The sequence below is a fragment of the Dipodomys ordii genome, unplaced genomic scaffold, assembly GCF_000151885.1.
Source record: "Dipodomys ordii isolate 6190 unplaced genomic scaffold, Dord_2.0 Scaffold36, whole genome shotgun sequence".
Lineage (NCBI taxonomy): Eukaryota > Metazoa > Chordata > Mammalia > Rodentia > Heteromyidae > Dipodomys > Dipodomys ordii.
In genome coordinates this window covers 16,233,286-16,254,444 of record NW_012267252.1, presented here as the reverse complement: position 1 = coordinate 16,254,444, position 21,159 = coordinate 16,233,286, and the positions used below count along the sequence as shown (strand labels likewise).

The window sequence follows — 21,159 nt, the reverse complement described above, 5'->3', positions numbered from 1 at the left end:
ATTTTAATTATCTGAAGAAATTTTCACTTTCCTTTTAACTTCTTCAGTGGACTATGGGGTGTTTAGGAACATGTTTTTAATTTCCATGTATGTGTAAGTTGCTAACATTTCCCCTGAATTCTCTGTTCTCTTTTTATGCCATTTTGATTAGAAAAGATAACTGCAATGATTTGAATCTTTTTAAATTTTCTGTTTGATGACGTCAGCTCTTCAGCACACATGAATCTGCCATGATTTGATGCAGCTGAGAGAAAAAAAGTCTTCACCAGAGCTGAGCTACAGTCACTTTCATGACTTTAAAGCTCCAAAACTGAGTTAAAATTTTTTTCTTTAAAGAGCTAGCTACCATAAGTATTTTACTATTTTAATGGAAAGCTGATTAGTACAGGTTGTGTGTGTGTGTGTGTGTGTGTGTGTGTGTGTGTGTGTGTGTTTGTGTTTGTTTGTGTCCTAAGACATGCTCTAGAGCATGTTTCATGTGCTGTTGGAAAAGCCACACATGAAAGAGCCACAGCTATGTGGTATTGATTAAAAAACAATTTAAAGCTTTTCACTTTGCAAAAGTGAAAGATGTCTGCTCTCACTTCTGTTTAACATAGTGCTAGAAACTCTAGACAGCTCAATTAAGCAACAGAAATAAACAACTGACATCCAAACTGGAAAGGTAGAAGTCAAATTGTCCCTTCTGGTAGACACGTGATCTTATATAGAAAACCTTAAAGAACAAGGATCCAAATTAATAATGAATTGAGTGAAGTTGCAGAATGAACATATAAATCAGTCATATTTTCATACATCAATGGTGAACTATCTGTAAAAAAACACAATAAAAGAATTCTACTCAAATAGCTATAAATTACTAGACTCCAATTATGGTGACACATGTGTGTGATTCCAGTACTTTGGTGGAGGCGGACTGTGAGCCTGAGGCCATCCTGTGCTAAACAAAGAGACTGTCACAAGCAAAACAAAAACAAAAATTTTGGTAATGACTTTGGAAGGCAGTACTGAGTTTCCTCAAAAGACTACACATAGAGCTCCCCTATGACCCAGCAATCCCACTTTTGGGCATTTACCCAAACGATCACAAACAAGACCATACTAAAGCTACCAGCACAACTATGTTTATCACAGCATTATTCACCATAGCTAAGGTATGGAATCAGCCCAGATGCCCCTCAGTAGATGAATGGATCAAAAATGTGATTATATATATATATATATATATATGTATATATATATATATTTATATATATGGTGGAATTCTATGCCTCCATCAGAAAGAATCATCCTGCCCCATTTTTTAGGAAATGGAAAGACTTGGAAAAATTATATTTAAGTGAAGTAAGCCAGGCCCAAAGAAACATAAGTCCTGTCTAAGACAAGCAGAAAAGCTCAAAAGCTATGTACATATGACCATATGAGATGATGCTAAGCAAAATGAGCCCCAAGGTAGAGACACAAGTGGTTTTTATCTTTCTTGCTGTTGTGTTTTTAATGTACTTATAATGTACCATGTGATTTTTTTGTTTCCTTTGTATGTTCTTCCATGGTATAACCCTTGTTTTCACTGTATTTGATTCCAGTGCCCTGAATCTTGTTTAAACATTTTTATAATTTGGGGAGGGGAAGGGAAATAACAAAATGCTGAATTAAGGTTACAGGATGACCCATTGTAACAACAAGATGTACAAGACACTATGTTGAAAAGAACTTTACAACTTCAGGGAGTGGGGAGGGAGAAGTTGGGAGGTGGGGAGGAAAGGGATGGTAGGGGAAAGACAAAGGAGGAGGTAACAATGCTCAATAGGAAATGTACTCATTACCTTACTCATGTAACTGTAACTCCTCTGTACAGTAGTTTTACAATAAAATATATACAAAGAAACAAAAAAATCCATGAGCTAAATAATTTTAAAAATCTGGTAATTAATGTGACCAAGAAAGCTAATTATCTCTACCATAGAAATATAAAACATGGACATAAAAAATTAAAGAAAGCCCAATAAAATGGGAAGATATCCCATGTAAGTAGATCAGAAGGATACTGCTAAAATGTTTATACTACCTGAACTAATCAGCTTTCCATTACAATGGTGAAATACTTGTGGTAGCTAGCACTTTAAAGAGAATAATTTATTTAACTCACAGTTTTGGAGCTTCAAAGTCATGAAAGTAACTGTAGCTCAATTCTGGTGAAGGCCTTTCCCCTCTCAGCTGCATCAAATCATGGCAGAGGTACATGTGCTGAAGAGCTTACATCATCCAAGAGGAAATTTGAAGGTAGAAGGAGGGAGGGAGGGGGGAGGAAGGGAAAGAGGGAGGGAGGAAGAGGGAAGAGGGAGAGAGAGAGGGATAGGGAGAGAGAGAGGGAGAGAGAGGGGGAGAGGGAGAGGGAGAGAGAAAGAGATCTAAGAAATTCATCAAAGTCCTAAGGATCTCTCATTAGATCCCACTTGCTGCTGAGAAATAAATCAGAAAAAGAACAACACTCCTACAGCCTAAAACAGATGAAATCTTTGGAATAGTTCATGTGTGTGGTGTGGGGTGTGTGTGTGTGTGACTGGGAATTGAACTGAGGCCTGAAGGAAGCTCTGTACCACTGAGCCCCACCTCCAGCATCTTTTTACATTGGCTATTTTTAAGCATTGGCTTTATGTCTGATTTTGCCTAAGCTACAGTTCTCCTACTTGCATACACCTGAGAATGACAGGTGTGTACTGTTGCATACACACTTTGCCATTGTGAATGCCCTGAATCTGGGATAACAGGTGTCCGGCACTATGTCCTATCTCAGATTGAGATGGAGTCTCACCAACTGCCTCCTCTGCCCCCATCTCCCCAGTGTCACCTCCCAAGCAGCTAGGACTACAGGTATCCACCACTGTATCCTGCTAGGAATGATTATTCTCCGTAACAATAGAGTTTAAGTAAATGTGGTTTTAATTCTTGTTTTTTTTATTGTGAAAATACTGTACAGAGGGGTTACAATTACATGGGCAAGATAATGAGTACATTTCTTATCAAGCATTGTAGCCTCCTCCTTTGTTTCCCCCTCCCATCCCTTCCAGTCCTCCCCCCACCCCACCCAATCCTCCTCCCCCCCACCAAAGTTGTGAAGTTCCTTTTCGACATAACATCTTGTACATCTCATTGTTGCAATGGGTCCACCTGTATCCCTATTTAAATGACTTGTTTTTGCCCTTCCCCTCCACAAATTATACTGACATCAAATGCAGTGAAAGCGGGGGTAATACCGTGGGGAGGGACATACAAAGCAACAAAGAAATCATCTTTAAATGTGTTAGAAACAATCGCATGAAAGAAAAAAGCATTTGAATACATATCTTAGGGTTCATTTCCCTGACATCAACTTATCTGATCTTTTCTGCTTGACTCAGACATATATTAGTTATTGCAAATAAGGGAAACCATGGGACCTATGTTTCTTTGGGCCTGGCTTACTTCACTTAATATAATTTTTTCCAAGTCTTTCCATTTCCTAACAAATGGAGCAATGTCATTCTTTCTGATGGAGGCATAGAATTCCATTGGGTATATATACGGTTTTAATTCTTTAATGATGTTAAAGTCTATTTTTCATGGTATAAGTGAGTAAATTGATAGGTAGCACCTTTATCTGCTAATTTTAGTATTCATATTTTCATTTTTAAATATTTTGTTGGCATTCTGCTATGTAGCATAGGCTGGCATAAAGAAATCTTGGTGCCTAACCTCCCAAGTGCTGTGATTGCAGGTGTTCACTACCATGCCTGCTTTATTAGTATTTTTAACTTAATAGGACATTTACATAAGGTCCTCACACAAAATATAACATTAATTCAGCATTGACCTGTATAGAGTATTGTGCTAGTCTCCTTTGAGAAAAATACAGTCTTTAAAAAATGTCAACTACATCTTGAACATACCAAAATTTTGATGTCTAATTCAGGCCTATATTCTCTACTCCCTTTGCTTACTTAATAGGGCCATTTGAGGTCTGATAAACATCTCAGATGTGACAAGATGAAAAATGACCTTCTGATCTGCTCCTGAAACATTTCTCACAGAGCATCCCCCAATCAAAACAATTCCATCTTCCAGTTGTTAAAGTGACTAAGGAGGATGGATCATTTTTTAATTTAGGTACTCATTCCTTCTCCACATGGTCCATGTACATTGGGGATTCTGGTCTCATCCCCTGTCCAAGGCTAGCCTCTGACTGGCTTTAGCCAATTACCCTATTCCATTTTATTGTCAGAGAGAATTTTTGGCGTTTTGTCAGAAAGATTGAGAAAAAAGACACTTTCTCCTTTACTAGATATGAAGGAGGAAGTCTGTGGCACAAATTGAGGAAGATGGCCATGCTCCAATTGGGAATGGAGCCAGTCATCATGGACAAGAGAACAAAGAGACAGGAAGATAATAGTTCTGGAAGGCTCAATAAGCTGTTGGACCAACAAAACCAGTGTTCTACATCTTCTGGACTTTCCAGTCACGTGATACAACATACATCCCTTTTGCGGGCACTAGTTAGGGTTGAAGGTTTTGGTTCTTCAAGAGTTATACATCCTACTTACTCTAGGTTGATTGTGCTTAGAACAAGTTTTCATATTTTATGAACTTGAATATACAGTAATTTGATGAACCATGGAACAAAGCATGTTTTGAACTTCTTATATTTTTATAGTCCTGTGTCTTTGTTGTTTTCTAACTCATAAGTACCATTCCCATCACATCATCGTTAACACAACTCATAACTCTATTGTCTTGTAAAACATAGCATAGATATCTTTCTTTCTTTTAGGTGTTTATTTTAACATAGCCTAGTTGTAAATACCTGACTTTAGTAGACTCATTTTTTCTTTCTATTAGTGGTATCATAGTTAAATCTCTCAGCAGTATTCTTAGGAATGTAACAGCCTTAATATGATAAATAGGTATGACAGATGAGGTGAGAATTTGTAATTAAAGGTGGAGACAGAGTTATTATGACAAGGGAAAAAACCAGCAGCAGTGGGAATGCAAAGAAAGATAGCTAAGTCAATCTGGGTTGAAAGGGTAAGAGGTAAAGAAAGGCTTTCTGGATAAAATGAAATCTAGAGAGATATTTAAGAACTCACAGAAGTCAAACAAATGGAGGGAAATGGAATAGACAGGCAGTAAAGGACATACAAGAAAAAAAACACAACAGTTTGTGCAAATGAGACCAAAAGCCCCCTTTGGGGGGGCAGGTCCTGAACATGGAGTTCCAGAAAGAAACAGCTGGGGGGTGAGAATGGAGTTTAAGAGGAACTGAGAAGACTAAGGAATATGGATTCTGTTTAGAGGATCACTACGGAGAATTCTGAGTTGTGCTTAGGTAAATCCAATAGCCTGCAGGGAGAGAAGAGGTCTGTGGCAACCCAACTGGGAGACCAGTTAGGAGGCCTCAGAGAGCCTTGTCCTCATTCCTCATGGTGTCATCACCTACAGAGACAGCTAGTCAGGAGCAGAACTTAATCATGGAAAAGTAACATCAGCTGGCGCTTTCCTTTTAGGCCTACAACAAAGGGTCACTTCGGGCCTAGAAGGTTGCCTCCCATGATCAGAACCGCATCCATAATTTGAGTAGTTGACACCATATCAGTATCATGTAAGCAAAATTTCCAAGATCAAATGCCATGTGGTTTGTAGTGAAATTCATCAGTCTTTTGTGTTTCAACATACCAAACACAGATTTTGGATTTTTTACATCTTACCCAGAAGTTTCATTGGAAGTAATTAATGACAAAAGACAGAATGTAATGCTTCACAGGTAGATTTTATTAGTAGTAAGAGCCAGTGGTCATGTGTCAACAGGCTCCTAACAGGGAGTAAGGGTAAGCAGAACATCCTCCCTCACGGTACCTTGGCTACAGAAGTTGAATCTGTGGAGAGAGACATCAAAAGGTCACTCCTGTCACACAAGTGGAGTGCTGGGTATGAGCCCAGCTGCTGCTCTCTCCACCCATTCTTCCCCCAACAATCTGAGAAAGAAGGGCACTCTTGGTCCAAGGAGAGACGTTGAGAACATTGACCAGATACTTCTATGTCCTCTAACTGCTCTAGCTTCTCTGATCCTTCTCTTACTGCTTGAAGTCCACCTGCCTGTGCCACCCCATGGAAATTCTCTCAAAGCAGTAGCTGGGATATTTTATGGCTTTACCTGTTTATTTTTTTTGTCTGTTAGACATCATTATCTTTTATTGCTTGAGGTTCCATGTCATGAAAACTTTTGTTTCATGTATTTTGCCCGAATTTGTACTAGATAAGTTTGGAAGTGCTGTGGTTTGTACTCTCTGTTAGATGCAAGTTTTCTTGGGTTTTAGTTGTTTTTTTTTCTTGGGTTTTAATGTGAATAAGTGCAATTTGGTGACAGAAGCAGTCTTCTTTGCCTCAAAATTTGGCTTACTAATAAAAAAAAACTCTTACATGAAACAACAGTTTTCATGACATGGAACCTCAAACAATAAAAGATACTGATGTCTAACAGGCAAACAAGACACTATGTTGAAAACGAACTTTACAATTTCGGGGGTGGGAGGGAGGAATTGGGGAGGTGGGGGGGAACGGATGCTAGGGGAAAAATAAAGGAGGAGATAACAATGCTAGATAGGAAATGTACTCATTACCCTACTCATGTAACTGGAACCCCTCTGTGCAGTATTTTTACAATAAAAATATATATAAAAACTCTTGTTACCATTATTAGTTCACTTTCCCTGAACATCATTTGGCTCTGAAACACTTCAGTGTGGACCTTTCCATCAAAACCTAGATTCTTCTTTGATAAGTTCAATAAGTCTCTGATAATCTAAGTGGTAATGTTTTGAGCCTCTAAAGTTTAGGTTCACAAATGATGCACATTATTTACACACAGGGCATAAGTTAATTCTAATGGAATACTCTTTACACTTTCAAATTATGAAGTGAGATTCTCACTCTACCGCTGAATTTCAGAAAGAACACTTACATACAAATCTATCCAAGTCAGTTCCCTAAATTTCTATACTTTCTCCTAAAGATACGAAAATCTTTAGAAATCAGCTTTGTGGGGGGAATTGGGGGGGGAGCAGAAGTGAATCATTGTAGAAGTATGTGTACTTAAGGGAGAATTTTAGTAAAGATAGAATTATAAACACTACTCAGTCCTTCTCAACCCTTCAGTTATTACTTACACTCTTCCATCATTTCTTTTCACTGTGATCCTTGATGCTCCCACTTGGGGTAAGGTTGGGTTGATCACATTGTTATACCAAATAAATTTAACCTTCTGCAGGTCTCCAACATCCACATCAGAGTCGACCTCATTGATAAGAACTGTACCAGGTTGGAGAGAGCCCCTGAGGTGGTAAGATGTTTTAAAAGTGTGTGACTATTTACAAATACTAACCAAGTAATTCACACAATAAATATATATCATATGTAGTCTATATACATGTATATGTTTCTAAAACCAGCTTAAAATGTCCATACCTAAATTGATTGGTTTTCAAGTTAATGTTTTAATTAATTTCTCACATGTATTTTAGCTCAATGGATGGTTTGCTACCAATATAATGTATGAATCAATTTTTCAATCTAAGGTATGAATTAATTTCTCACATTTGTTTTATCTGAGTGGGTGGTTTGCTACCAATGCGTCATGTTATCTTTCATTTAATATACATAAAAGATGTGTTATATGTTCAATCAGCTTTTAGTCTCAGTTCAGTAATCATTGTATCATCTTTCCCCCACAGGTTTGTGGAGAGCAATGGTTTATTCATTATGTCAGACAACAAAAGAAACATTAATAGTTTCCTAAGAAATTCTGAGAGAAGAAACTTAGGAATATAATTCGGAAATCTATGTTGATGTAAGTGGGGCAAATTTTATTTTATCACACGTGACAATATTCTCATATATAATAGGAAAAAATCCTTTTTGTCAGTAACATATATTATAGCAAACAGTATTCCAACATTTTAAAAGTGAAAAGTAGTTATTTTACTCACTTAAAAATTTCATACTGTTTAGAGTTTCCTCCATTTCCAAACAAAGAAACCAGGATGTGTCCTGTAACTTTCTGTCCAGACAGTGTGACAGATACCTGATACCTCCAACCTGAATGGGAGGCAAAATTTGCAAAATGTCAGCTTTAAGAGAAAAGATACAGGAAACAGGTCAATTCCTATTGCCATTGCTGAAGAATTTTGAATAATTTATACATGATGCTGGTGATTCTTCTAATGAAAATCGCAGTTTTTCTTTTATCCAAGTATTCACAGGACAGGCATTGAGAAAAGGGAGGTTTGTGGTATTTTTTCAAACTTAAAGATAGTTTTAAAAGCCAAGGGACAAAGAAATCTTGTTTAAAAATTTGAACCTAACCACTTATTATTGAATAGTCTAGGAAACTCTATGGTAAAAGGTAATTGATCACAAAACATTAGAGTCTTTTCACCTTTTTGTCTAAATACTTTACATGGATTTTCTCTACCTCTTGAAATGTCTCTATTTAGGTAAGCAAAAGTTCCCCTGGTGTTCATCAATAGGGAACCACCAGTACTTGCCAGTTAGTGCTAGCCTGGCCAAAGTGGGGCTTAGATCAAATTTATCTTCAGTTTTTACAAGACTGCTAACACAAATGAGTCCCCGAGAATCAATTTTCTTCCCCAGTCATCCAGAAAAGAAACCAGGAGCCTATCTTCATACCTCACACATGCTCTATATCTATTTTCACTCTCCTCTCCCCCTCTCCCTGCCACCCCCGGTCTCTTGCTCTCACCTTACATTAGTTACACAGGGGAGCATTTCACTACTCCATTTCCATACATGTTTATAATATACTAAAATCAATCTTACCCCCTCTATCCATCTCCCTAAATATCTCTTGAACTAGCCACTCCTTTCCATTCCCATCACCACTGCTACCTTTCTTGAGAGTTAATTTTCTTTTCTTCTTTGTGACTATAAGTTTGAACTGAGGGCCTTTCGCTTGCTGGGCTGGTGCTCTGCCTTTGATCTATGTCTGCAGCCATGCATTTTTGCTAGTTATTTGAAAATAGAATTTAGCAACCCTTTTCTGCCCGAGCTGGTGTCAAACCACAGTATTCCTGCTCTCAGCCTCCCAAGTAGCTGGGATCACAGGGGTGAGGACTCATGCCTGCCCCATGGAAGTGGGGTGGGATCACAGGGGTGAGGACTCATGCCTGCCCCATGGAAGTGGGGTGGGATTACAGGGGTGAGGACTCATGCCTGCCCCATGGGAGGTTACTTTTCTGTTTGTACTGAAATTTAGAATTTTGTTAAAAGTTTTGACTGAGTAAAAAGAGACTGTTGCAGAAGAAGGCTCCTAAATTCAGAACCAGAAAAAAAAAAAGAAATGTATGTGTGTCACATTGATAGTCTATGCCCCATACTGCATTCTACTATAGTGGGTGTGGCATTTGGAGAATTTTCACACTGGGTGCGATGTATAAACATGTGCATGAAAAAACAATTTTATATATTATTAGTGGGCATGGAAACATAGGATTAAAAGTTTAAAGTTATGGCTAGTGTTGTAGCTCAGTGGTAGAACACTGGTTTGCCATATATAAGACAGTGAATTTGTAAACAGCACTAAGCAGGAGGTTGGAGGTGGGGAGAATAATTTAAGGTTAATAAAATAAGAACTTACGAGCAAAATTACTCTTATCACCAGTGTTTAGATAAAATCTCTGATATACTCCATTTGTTTTCCCAGAAAATCTGTCAGCATAATGACCCATTTGTGGGCATCCTCCATGTGCACAGGGGAAGCACTTGTTCTGTGAAAACAAAGGTGTCCTGAATAAGTGCTCTTTCTGTTAACAGTGTATCATCTTTTCCTCCATGTTGCTACAAGTCAAGTAAAAAGTCAAGTAATGCTAATTCTGTTCCTGATGGTAAAAGAACGTTAATAATGTCTCAGAAAAGTTTAATGATGCAGGAGGATAAATCAGTGGTTTTGCTGTTAGAGAATTACATATAACTAGGGACATTGTGTGAATACATTTGTTTCCTTGTTTTCTCCATAAGTTGCCCTTCTTGCCCCCAAGATATTCATGGTGCTGCATGGAAGTTGGAATTTATTTTACCACAGTTGCATAAGAAAGAACAAGATGGGATAATCAGTCTCTCATATGTAAAATAGAATCCATTATGGGGACAATAAACTTGCAAGCCAGGTATTTCTCAAGTCCTTTAGCCTCCATTTAGTGTTTAGGACTGCAGACTACATCTCAGAATTCTCCCCATGTGCAGAGAAAAAGGATCCAGTTGGTTATTAAAGATTAATAATGAGGCTGATTTCTGTAGAAATTTATAATATGGGAAAATATCCTCTCTTCCTGGACTAGGGAATATACTAAGAGGAATTAAGAGTAATGAATGGAGTTGGGAAGATGAACATCCACTTCCCACTGTGGAAAGACACCTAGTTACCATTTGAATCAATGGATCTGATGATAGGTCAAATAGATACATGCCAACATCCCATAAGCTAGGGAGAGAGAGAGAACTGGACAGGAACAAATGGATTATCTAAACCCAGGGTAGACAAGCTCCAGATTTCATCTCAGAAGTCTCAGAGCATGCATATCCAAAAGACAAACAACAAGATGACTGAAAGTCCAAAGGAACTGCACATCTCTGGACCAGTGGACCTCCAAGTTACTCTTATCTACAATCAACTACTTGAAAAAGCCAGAGTGGCGCTGTGGCTCAAGTGGTAGAGTACTTGCATTGAGCAAAAGAAGCTCAAGGACAGCGCCCAGGCCCAGAGCTCAAGCCCCAGGATGGGCAAAACCAAACCAAACCCAAAAACCAAAAAAACCATATACTGGGTAGATCACCAACAGAATGAACTAAGTCAGTATTCCCTTGAAGAAACATTTAGAATGGGGTATAGAGGCAAAGAACTCTCAAGATTGAGTGATTTTACTCAGATAAGCACTGAGCATTTTTCCAAAAAGATTGTTTATATTGTTGAATCAGACTGTTTCAATTGCATGAAATATGATTTTCTCTGCTTTATTTATAAAATGATAAAAACAAAACATTATACTAAAAAAAAGTGGGAGATGTTCAGTTCTAATTATGGAATCAGTCTGTATGTGATTAAAATTGTGTACCACTTTCCCAAATAGCTAGCATTTGTTGAATACTGATTATTATGTTTTTTTTTGTTCAGGGCTAAGCAATTAATATATCATGAAAATATTAATATATCATAAAATATCATTAATTCCTTTTACATGGGCATTGAATCGACCATTATTATTTTCATCTATAGATGAAGTTACTGTCTCAGAGCAATGAAGTACTTTCCTCAGTCATTTAGCTATTTTGTTTTTTTCTTTTTACTTTTTCTCAAATAAAAATTTTAAACTACAAATTATAACAAACAACAGATATTTCATATTCAAGCTTAGATAGAAGAATTCAATACCAAGAGGCTATCAAACAAGATGGAAATTCAAAGAAATATTGATGGATATGAAGTTGTCAAGAACTGTCTCTATGTCCATAATTCTACAATTACAGAGGTTGGCATTTAAGGAAAATCTCCCATGTTCAGCAGCTTCCTTTAAACATGGCTCTCAGATAGCCATGGACTTGTATTTTACTTGTTTGTTTAGGATTATTTCCAAAATGAATTTGAACATATACCTGATGTAACAGAAGTGATAGGGAATAAGTTATACAAAAGAGATTTCCATTTACAAGCCTAATATGTAAATTGTTCGTGTTTTTCTGCTACTAAAATGCATATCTACAATTTAGTATACATCCAACACTATAAATATTCACTGAATGATGTCTTCATAGTGAGCCATGCTAATATTAAGAACCAGTAGCCACAAAATACAAATAGAGTAACTGGAGATAGAGCTCAGTGGTATAATGCACCTTTAGTATGCACAAGGCCCTAAGTTCCATCCTCAGCACTACAAAAATAAAATTCAAAATTAAAATTCACATGGAAGGGGAAATATACTTACTGCAGAGAAAACACTATAAGAGGAGCAAGAGAATCCAGCAAAACCAGTAGGGTTGAGGATGCTATCTGAGTAGTACTTGTAGCTTCTTAAGTGATTACAGGCTGCAAAGTCACGAGTTCCTATGAAATCAAATATGATTATACATCAGTGACACATTTTTATTTTTCCAAGTCAACATTGTAATGAAAACATAGGTATTGAAGCTTTCTCTAATTAATGTGAACTCATGAAGTCATAGCATAAAATCATTTATGAAGTGTATTTGTGATTAAAGGTTCAACTAGAATTTAAGTACTGTTTAAAATGATAATATTTAACATCATTGTTACATGAAACAAAAATAACTTGATAAGGGAAGAATTGTCCCATATTGTTATAAGGGCAACTTGGTAATGCAGTCACTGAATTAGGTCCTTGGAAAGCTTATCATAAATATGATTCTATTCCCAAAGACCTCATTCCTACATGTGTTGATGTGGATCTGTATCTCAAGAGTACAATTAGAGATTCGTTGTTATATACAAACCTAAATTATTCTAAATTATCCAGTGAGTTTATCAACATTATACAAACTTTCCCTAAAAAAAAAAACATGTCTGCACAAGGATGGTTTTACCTTCCCAGATCCCATCAATGTCAACAATCTGAGAGAGAATATTCTTCTGACATCCAGGCATCTCTACTCCACCATTTGGAAAGAAGTCAAGGTGACCTGAAGGTTGGCTCATTCCAAACCCTGAATAAGTTAAAAAGTAAGAGTAGTTTTATGATATGATAGAGATTCGAGACACTATACATACATTAAAACTGTAGACTCAAAATCCTCTAGGAGGACAAGTTGAGGAACTCACCTAAGTTGGGGACGATTGGGGCAGCATCTGTATGAATGACATCCACAAACTGAGCATCACTGGGGTCCAATCGGATTAGCTCAGGTGCACCCTCAAAGCAAGGCTCAGCAGGATCCAACCCTAAAACATATATGTGTCATTAATTATGTCCTTGTTCATGCATCTCCACCTTTCTTCATAAGTTACAGACCTGAGTGCAAGTCTTGGCTACAGTCATGAGTTACAGATAGAAAGAAAGAAAAAAGGTCAGATAATGTGATGTCAGGAAAATGAACCCTTAGATATGTATTTTAATGTTTTTTTCTTTCATGCATGTGTTTCTAACGCATTTATAAGATTATCTCTTTGTTGCTTTGTATGTCCCTCCCCCACAGTATAACCCCTGCTTTCTCTATATTTGATGTCAGTATAACTTGTGGAGGAGATGGGGAAAAACCAGTTGTTTAAGGATACAGGTGGATCTGTTGCAACAATGAGAAGTACAAGTTGTCATGTCCAAAACGAGCTTTACAACGTCGGTGCAGGGAGGGGGGGAAGGAGAAGGATTGGGATTGGGGGGGGAGGGGGAGGCTGGGAAGGGATGGGAAGGGTAAACCAAAGGAAGAGGCTGCAATGCTTGGTAAGAAATGTACGCATTATCCTGCCCATGTAATTGTAACCCCTCTGTACAGTATGTTCACAAATAAAATAAAATAAAATTAAAAAAGAAATGAGTTCTTCCTGATATAACCATTTTGAAGGGAAATCTGCTCTGAGTTAGCTATTTGATTGAAAGTGGATTTTTCCAAATGATAGCACTGACCCTATTTATGGATGCATACTCTTTGAGAGAATCTTGGTTATTAGAAGCAGTTATCAGAAAAGATAAGAATTGAAGTGCTCCAATAATAATACAGTCTCCCAAGAGGACAAGGACCTTGGCTCTCCTTACTGAGTCTATAGCCTGGCATGGCCCAGTATCTGGTTGAACAGACTGTGGTAAACAGAGTAGAAACTGAGAGAAAAGACTCTGGAAGAACTTCTTTTCAGCAAATTAAGAGAAAGTCTAGATGCCTCCACTAATCCAAATACAAACAACTTATCTGGGTATTTCTGGGTCAGCACAGAAAGGTGGAAGATGGAGGAGGGCCATGGTCATTCCTTGAAGCAGTCAGGTCTCAGATCCAAGATAACAACTTCTTTGTTAAAGGTTACAGGATTGTTGAACAACTGTGACCCTATTAGTTCAATGCAGCCATTTTGAGTTTAGTAAAAATGGCATTTGATATCAAATTAGTAATGTCCAGAACAGAATTACCAGTCCAGTGCAATCTCGCCATCTTTTCCCTTCTCTTGTCTCTGGGATTCTGGTTGATGACACATGTGCTAATTAGCAGCTGCTGTTGAAGCAGGATTTCAATTAACTGTACACACTTAAGCTCTGTTGGTTAAATTCTATGCTTTATGGTATTTATTTCCTGAAAATGGGGAAACAGTCATGTTTCTGGGGCTTCTCAATTTGCATTTTAGTCACATGCAATATATTCAAATGTTAAATGGAATGGTGAAAAACAAAGATTTATGGCAATAAAACAATCTACCAGGACATGGAACATTCTGATTTCTAATTGAGGCACAATTTAGAAAATGTGAGAAGGTTACGAGGCTGCACCAGATTTTTCTCCTGTATCTCCTTTTGATCCCCATAGAGGATACATCTAATCTAATATTGCAGCCACTGTTGTGACCAACCTGTGATTCTTCCAATGGCTCCATTGGTTCTTCTTCCAGCCTCTCCAGCAATATGGGAGCCCAGGCTGTGGCCAATGAGGTGGACGTTGGAAGGTGAGTATCCTAATTGATTCTGTTGGAAAGCAAACCTCTTTAAAATGTTTTCAAGAGTTCAGAATTCCAGGTGGACACTGAAGAGGGCTCTCACACTCTTGATTTTCAGGAAGACATGCTGTCTCCTCAAAAAAATTGTTTTCAGAGGTTTTTTTTTTTGAAGTTATAATGATCAAAATGGGAATGGGTTTAACTTTTGAACTAGTGGGCATAAAACTCTATAACACTGTTTACTTTGTAAAATCTATCTTTGAACAATGTGATTTGTTAGGTAGAAATGATTAAGTGACAAGTTGGAGTTGAAACCCTAACGGAAGAAGTTATTTAAATACATTCAAGTTTCATTTTTTAATTAAAAGGTTTCCCAATTGGTTAGCATTTTGCCATTGTATTAAGTAGGTATCATCTACCTAGTTTCTTTTTTCTTTCTTTCTTTTTTTTGGGGGGGATCTGGTCATGGGGCCTGAACTCTGGGCCTGGGCGCTGTCCCTTAGCTCTTCAGCTTAAAGCTAGCGCTCTACCACTTGAGCCACAGAACCACTTCCAGCTTTTTTCTTTTTGTTTATGTGGTGCTGAGGAACCCAACCCAGGGCCTCAGACATGCCAGGCAAGCGCTCTACCACGGAGCCACCTTCCCAGCCCCTAGTTTCTTTTTTTCTTTTCTTTTCTTTTTTTTTTTTTTTTGTCGGTCGTGGGTCCTGAACTCTGGGCCTGGGCACTGTCCTTCAGCTCAAGGTAGCACTCTACCACTTGAGCCACAGTGCCACTTCTGGCTTTTTCTGCTTATGTGGCACTGAGGAATCAAACCAGGGCCTCATGCATGCAAGGCAAGCACTCTACCATTGAGCCACCTTCCCAGCCCCTAGTTTCTTGATTAAGTCCATTTAATTAACAATAAAAATTAAGTTCTTGAAATAAATAGATTGATGATGCCCAAATCTAGATTATTCTTTTGCATTTTTATCTGAAGGGAAGGGAAAGCCTATTTCAGTAGAGAAATGTCTTGATTAATTATCATACCTAGAACTTTTGTTTTCAAAACAGAATCCAGAAAACAAAGTATATGAGCTTTTTATATAACTTGGAAGGTATTACCTTAAGGACATCAACAAAATATGCTATTTCTGCACCCACAACGCGAGTGTTCTGTGAGGCCTGGGTGTAGCCAGTTCGGGAGCCACCTTTCCAATCCACACAGACGCAGTTCACACTTTCCACCTTAAACATGTTCTGAAGGAAGAGACACAAGAAATAGATGAGTAATGAACACATTTGAAGACTAGGATAAATTCCCTCCTCGACCTAAACAATATCATGTCACTTTTAATCCCAAAGCTATGAACAAAACTGTACTAGGTATAGGATATCTCCTGAAGTTTACCATTGGCTCCAAACCAGAGGTGTGGGCATTGTAGAAACAGGATTATTAGGATTTCTATTGTAAAAGATGCATTTGATCCAGAGAAAAACATATGAGTTGTGACATTAGTCTTTGTCTTATTAGAGTTTCTTGAAGGCCATCAAACTAGAATGTACTAAGACATTATGTGTCTCTTTCACTGTTCTCTGCTCAGTGTCTAGAACACTTCCTGGTTCACAAATGCTCAATAAAAAATTACTAAATGAGTGAATGAATGAAAGACTGTTAGAATCCCTTACATAGGAAAATATACTGATGTTACAAGGAATAAGCTCTTTTTGATGAATTCCTAATCATGTTTTACTCTACATCACTGTTATTTCACATAAAAGTATATCTAAGCCTCGCGCTGGTGGCTCCACCTGTAATCCTAGCTACTCAGGAGGTTGAGATCTGAGGATCGTGGTTCAAAGCCAGCTGGGGCAGGAAAGTCCATGAGACTCTTATCTCCAGTTAACCACCAGAAGACCAGGAGTGGCACTGGGGCTCAAGTTGTAGAGCACTAGCCTTGAGATGAAGAGCTCAGGGACAGGGTCCAGGCCCAGAGTTCAAGCCCCACAACCAACAACATAACAACAAAAGCATATCTGACAATGTAAACTGGTAACTTTGCTTGCTAGGGTCAAGCAAGGCTTGTAGAAGAGCAGCTCTGGTAGAAATTATTTGCTTGAGCATATATTTTACATACTCTCATCTTTTTACATAAAATTAAAAATATTAAAGAAATCATCTTTAACTTTTTTTCTATTACAGAAGAATAAAATCCAAACAACAGAAATAATTGTTCTAAGTAAGTAAAAGTGAATCCAGTTTGATTAGTCTTAGATGAGAGCACGAAGTTGCTGCTATAGAGCACAATTTAGGCTATACCTTTTCAAATATTATAGTTAGCTAAGAATAGATCAGGATTGTAAACTAGGATCTTCATCCTTCTGGTTTAATCCCTCCTTTCTTCATCACAACATATTAATGGTATTGTAACACTGTTGGCAAGGCCCAATCAAATATACCTAAAACACCTGCTTTTGGGATATTAGAAATAAATTCTATATTCTTACCTAAAATAATTATATTCTTTTGAATCACATTTTTCCTTCACTGCTATACAGCAAGCTATTATTACTGTCCACAATATTACTACCACCTACAATAACTATAAAATTTAAACTCTGCTTTTACTAATTTTCCTAAACTCATGAAGGGAATGAACTCTAGTGTGCTTCTCTATTGTCAGAATTGGTCAGGATCAGTCCATGTGCTCTACAGTTAACTGGTTCTGTCTTTGGTTCCAGTCAAACACAGGATAGAAATTAATGGGTTAAGCAGAGCCTGGGATTCTTTTCATGACAGCCCTGTAAAAACAAGTACAATCCAGTGCCATAGCAGTTGCAAAAGTTTGATAAAAATGTGAATAAATATACAAATAAATGAATCAATAATAATGTTCTTAAGTACTAGCAGTTACAAGGACAACTTATTCTACTTGATTTTCTATCTTTTAAATCTTTGTTATCACTGGGAGCAGAGCCAAAGGCAAATAAAAGAAAATGAGATCACTTTTGTAGGAAAAACAGAAGCCAGAAATGAAAACCATCCAGTGATCATAAATATTCCTACCAGAGGATATAAGAGTTATCAACTGAAAATCAATAGGCGCTTCTACGGCTACAGTTTTGAAATGTCTATACTAGCCCTTAAATCATAGCTGGCTACAGCCCCCAAATGCCTGCTGTCCTGTCTGTCCCAGGATCCCACTCCCACCGGTACCCCTGGAGCCTTCCTACAACTAGAGAATCCTCCAGTGTGGCAGTACTAACATTTGTTCTCCTTGGTTGGGGCCCTCCCTGCCTTACAGGTTGTTGATTTTTCTGCACGTGAGACAACTTTAACTTCTCTTGGGAGATCACCAGGTCTCACCTTGCACATATCGGACAGCCAGTTTTCTTCTCCCTTGTCTATGAACCCATGAATGATGAAGCGAGTTTTTCTATTTGTGTTGAAGTTGGAGCTCCTGATGCTTGATGTGTCTGCAGTGACTCTCTGTGTAGGGGAGAAAAGTGTTTCAGGTTAAGTGTGTATAGTGTCTTCTAGAATCACTAATATATGTCAGGTGGTAGGAAGATGAAAACTAGTGGGATTTGGGATCCCTGAAAGGATTTTTCCGTTACAGTCAAGCTATTCACCAACATCACTGTGCTTCTAGTTTCTATCATCACAAGATTTTTGTGGTTGTCTTACTCAGATGATATGTATTTTATAATATTTGTCAGTGAAATCTTATCTATTTCAAGTCTCATCTACTTCAAGTCTTCATATATACATGTATACATATACATATGCTCAACTGTGTATAGCTGTAACCTAATCTATATATTTACAATTGAAATTATCTATCTATCTATCTATCTATCTATCTATCTATCTATCTATCTATCTATGTGTATAGATTTTTCTCTAGTTATGATAGAGCTATGTCTCAATAAATCTGGTGTAATTTGAAAGTACTGTAGGCTGAAAATACATTGAAAACACCCAAACTACTAAATATCATACCTTAGTAACACATCACACTCCAATGCATCAGTCACCAACATTCATTATTAGTGGCTGACGGGGATTGTGGACCACTACTACTGTCTATTGCTAGTCCAAAAAAGACCAGAATTTAAAATTGAAAGATGATGTCTACAAAACACATAAAACCTTTCTACCACTGCAAGGTCAAAGAAACCTTAATTCATACCACTTTAAATATGCATTCTCTGTGTATGTATTGCAAGAAGTTATGTATATCTGAATGAATCTGAATATGTACAAATATTTATATACATATATACATTATATACACATATACACACATATATATATACATATATTTGTATACACACATGTACATTGGAAGGGTCAAAAAATAAATTTCATTGCCCTAGAAATTTTTTTCCCTCTTAAGAAGATTTAGATATTTAGTGAACAAATTACATAGAACAGCTTGGACTACATCCTGGAAAGAGGGCTTCTTACTTGATAGTTGTTTTGGTTCTCATTGGTGTAGAGCAGGAAGCGGGTGTTGATGTCCGCTGGGCTCCAGGGCAGTATTTTCAGGGGTCTTTCCACAATTCCTGCCCAGGGAGCATCATCAGTGAAGCATCCCAGTCTGTCGTAGCAGACTTCTCTTCCTGAAATCACCCAGAAGGGTTTCAAGGATATTAGTGTAACCAGAATGCATTTTCAATGGTCTCTCAGGCATAATATAAGTTAAAGTACATCTTCTACAGATTTTCTTCCTTTACGTTCCCAAATACCCTTTTATCACACTCATAAAGCACCTTCATAAAGAGCAATGGCAATTACAGACAGGCTCTGGTTCCTCACTTTTACCTCAGGGAAGCACCTCTCTCTCCTCTTGTTTCTGCTCAGAAAAAGGCAGGGAATCATTTTAGCTTCTCAAAATAGATATTATAGTTAAGCAGTTGGTGCCCAAGAATTGAGTTGCATTGTGCGTTAGGCCGTGGTGTGGATGTGTGGAGGATTGGACTACCACTAGCCCCTCTGGCTTTGGAATTCAGGTGGGGTGGTTAGTTTGTTTCATGCAGGGACCCAGTCTTCTTATCTCCACTATGGGTGAGCACATAGGTATCTGACAAATACGTGAGGACCATCCTAGATTCCTGTGATAACGTAGGTACTCAATCAATCAAAGAAAACATTCACAATTTAACACAACCTAGGGTGGCATGGTACTGCATAACGGGAAACCTCAAAGGAAAAGTTGTAGAGCAAGGTTAAGCCCACCATGATAGCAGCACTAAAAATACTAGCTGCTATGGTGGCTGCATTGCCTAGATTTTACCATGTGCCAGACACTAGGCAAGGTGATTTCTTTGCCATTTCTAAGCCGCACAGTCACCCCATAATGGGGATGTCATTATCCTCATTTGACCAAAAAATACCCTGAAACATAAGAGGTTAAAGATATTCCATAGAGTGATTGAGTTGTAGGTGACTAAGGAAGGCTTCAAAGGACTCCATTAATTGAAGCGAGAGGTGCTAGGTTCAGAATATAAATATTGATGATGAATCTGAACTTCAAATAACGGAGTATTTTTTCATGTAGCATCACATATGTTGGAATTCTTGTTTATTCAAAATTCAAATGGCACTGGGTGCCACTGATCTTATCTGACAACCCTACCCCAGGTCCTGTGCTCTTAATCCTACATCTTCATCACTTTACTCCTTGTACTTATCATGTCTTTATCCAGCCATTCCAGAATTCTGGAAAGGACTAAGCAGTGAGGCTTCCCCACTGTCAAATAAATACCATTCCTCACCTACTGCTGCCCCAAGCAGCAGTGACAGTGTCCACAGCAGCAGCATCTGCAGAAAGGGAAAAACATGGTTGATTCGGGTGAACTAACATGTTAAAAGATGGCTGTAATTCAAGTTCATGCAGACCTTTGGGGAAAATGAATTCTAGCAAATTAACCTAGAAAAGATGTTCCTGACTCACCATGGCGGATCCGTTGGGTTCTCGGACAACCAGCTACTACTGAAAGTTCCTTTTATAGGGAAGCCTTATCTTTTTGAGCATGGAAAAGTGGCATGAAAACAGAGGAGGTTCCAAGGACACATTTCTAATTTTATTCACAGATAAGCCCATATTGATAGTGCTGGTAAGGTTCTGCAAGGTGTACGTGGGAAGATGAGAAAGTGGGAACTATGGCAAGTTCTCTTCCAATGTGCTTATGCAATGCTCAGAATCACGAGGGAAGGTTGTTGTCTCTTTCCTTAAAGTTCTCTGAGCAGGTCCATTGACATCTCTTTTCACAGATTTGACCATAACCATCTTGCATTCAGTTATATGTAGCTTTTCTACAAGTTTTGCCCTCCGCTCAAACATAGAACTAATTCTTCAAGAGAGCTCATTCCCTCCAGAAAACCAGCTAGCATGTTGAGAGGCTACAAGACTTATTTCTCAACAGTAACAAAGAAGAAAGAATAAGTGAAGGAACAATTACAATTAGAGTGTCTGTGA

General features: G+C 37.9%; 1 protein-coding gene across 1 annotated transcript; it reads right to left on the bottom strand.

Moving 5' to 3' along the window:
* Window positions 1-5,784: 5,784 nt before the first annotated feature.
* On the bottom strand, window positions 5,785-20,680 carry LOC105986718 (pancreatic triacylglycerol lipase). The gene is made up of 13 exons (XM_013017773.1): window positions 20,635-20,680; window positions 20,456-20,501; window positions 19,146-19,300; window positions 18,042-18,164; window positions 15,800-15,934; window positions 14,612-14,723; window positions 12,881-13,000; window positions 12,646-12,765; window positions 12,030-12,148; window positions 9,686-9,815; window positions 8,019-8,127; window positions 7,200-7,364; window positions 5,785-5,909 (listed from the first exon to the last, which is right to left on the bottom strand). The coding sequence occupies exons 1-13, from the start codon at window positions 20,635-20,637 to the stop codon at window positions 5,846-5,848; spliced, it is 1,401 nt and encodes a 466-aa protein (XP_012873227.1). The 5' UTR covers window positions 20,638-20,680; the 3' UTR covers window positions 5,785-5,845.
* Window positions 20,681-21,159: the final 479 nt, after the last annotated feature.

What these genes read in the sequence shown, in the direction of transcription:
- LOC105986718 (XM_013017773.1), bottom strand. An exon ending in GGCTGTCCGATATGTGCAAG is followed by an intron (nt 15,935 to 18,041) that starts GTGAGACCTGGT and finishes CTCTTCCTTCAG; the next exon opens with AACATGTTTAAGGTGGAAAG. An exon ending in AAACAGTATGAAATTTTTAA is followed by an intron (nt 7,365 to 8,018) that starts GTGAGTAAAATA and finishes TTACCACCTCAG; the next exon opens with GGGCTCTCTCCAACCTGGTA.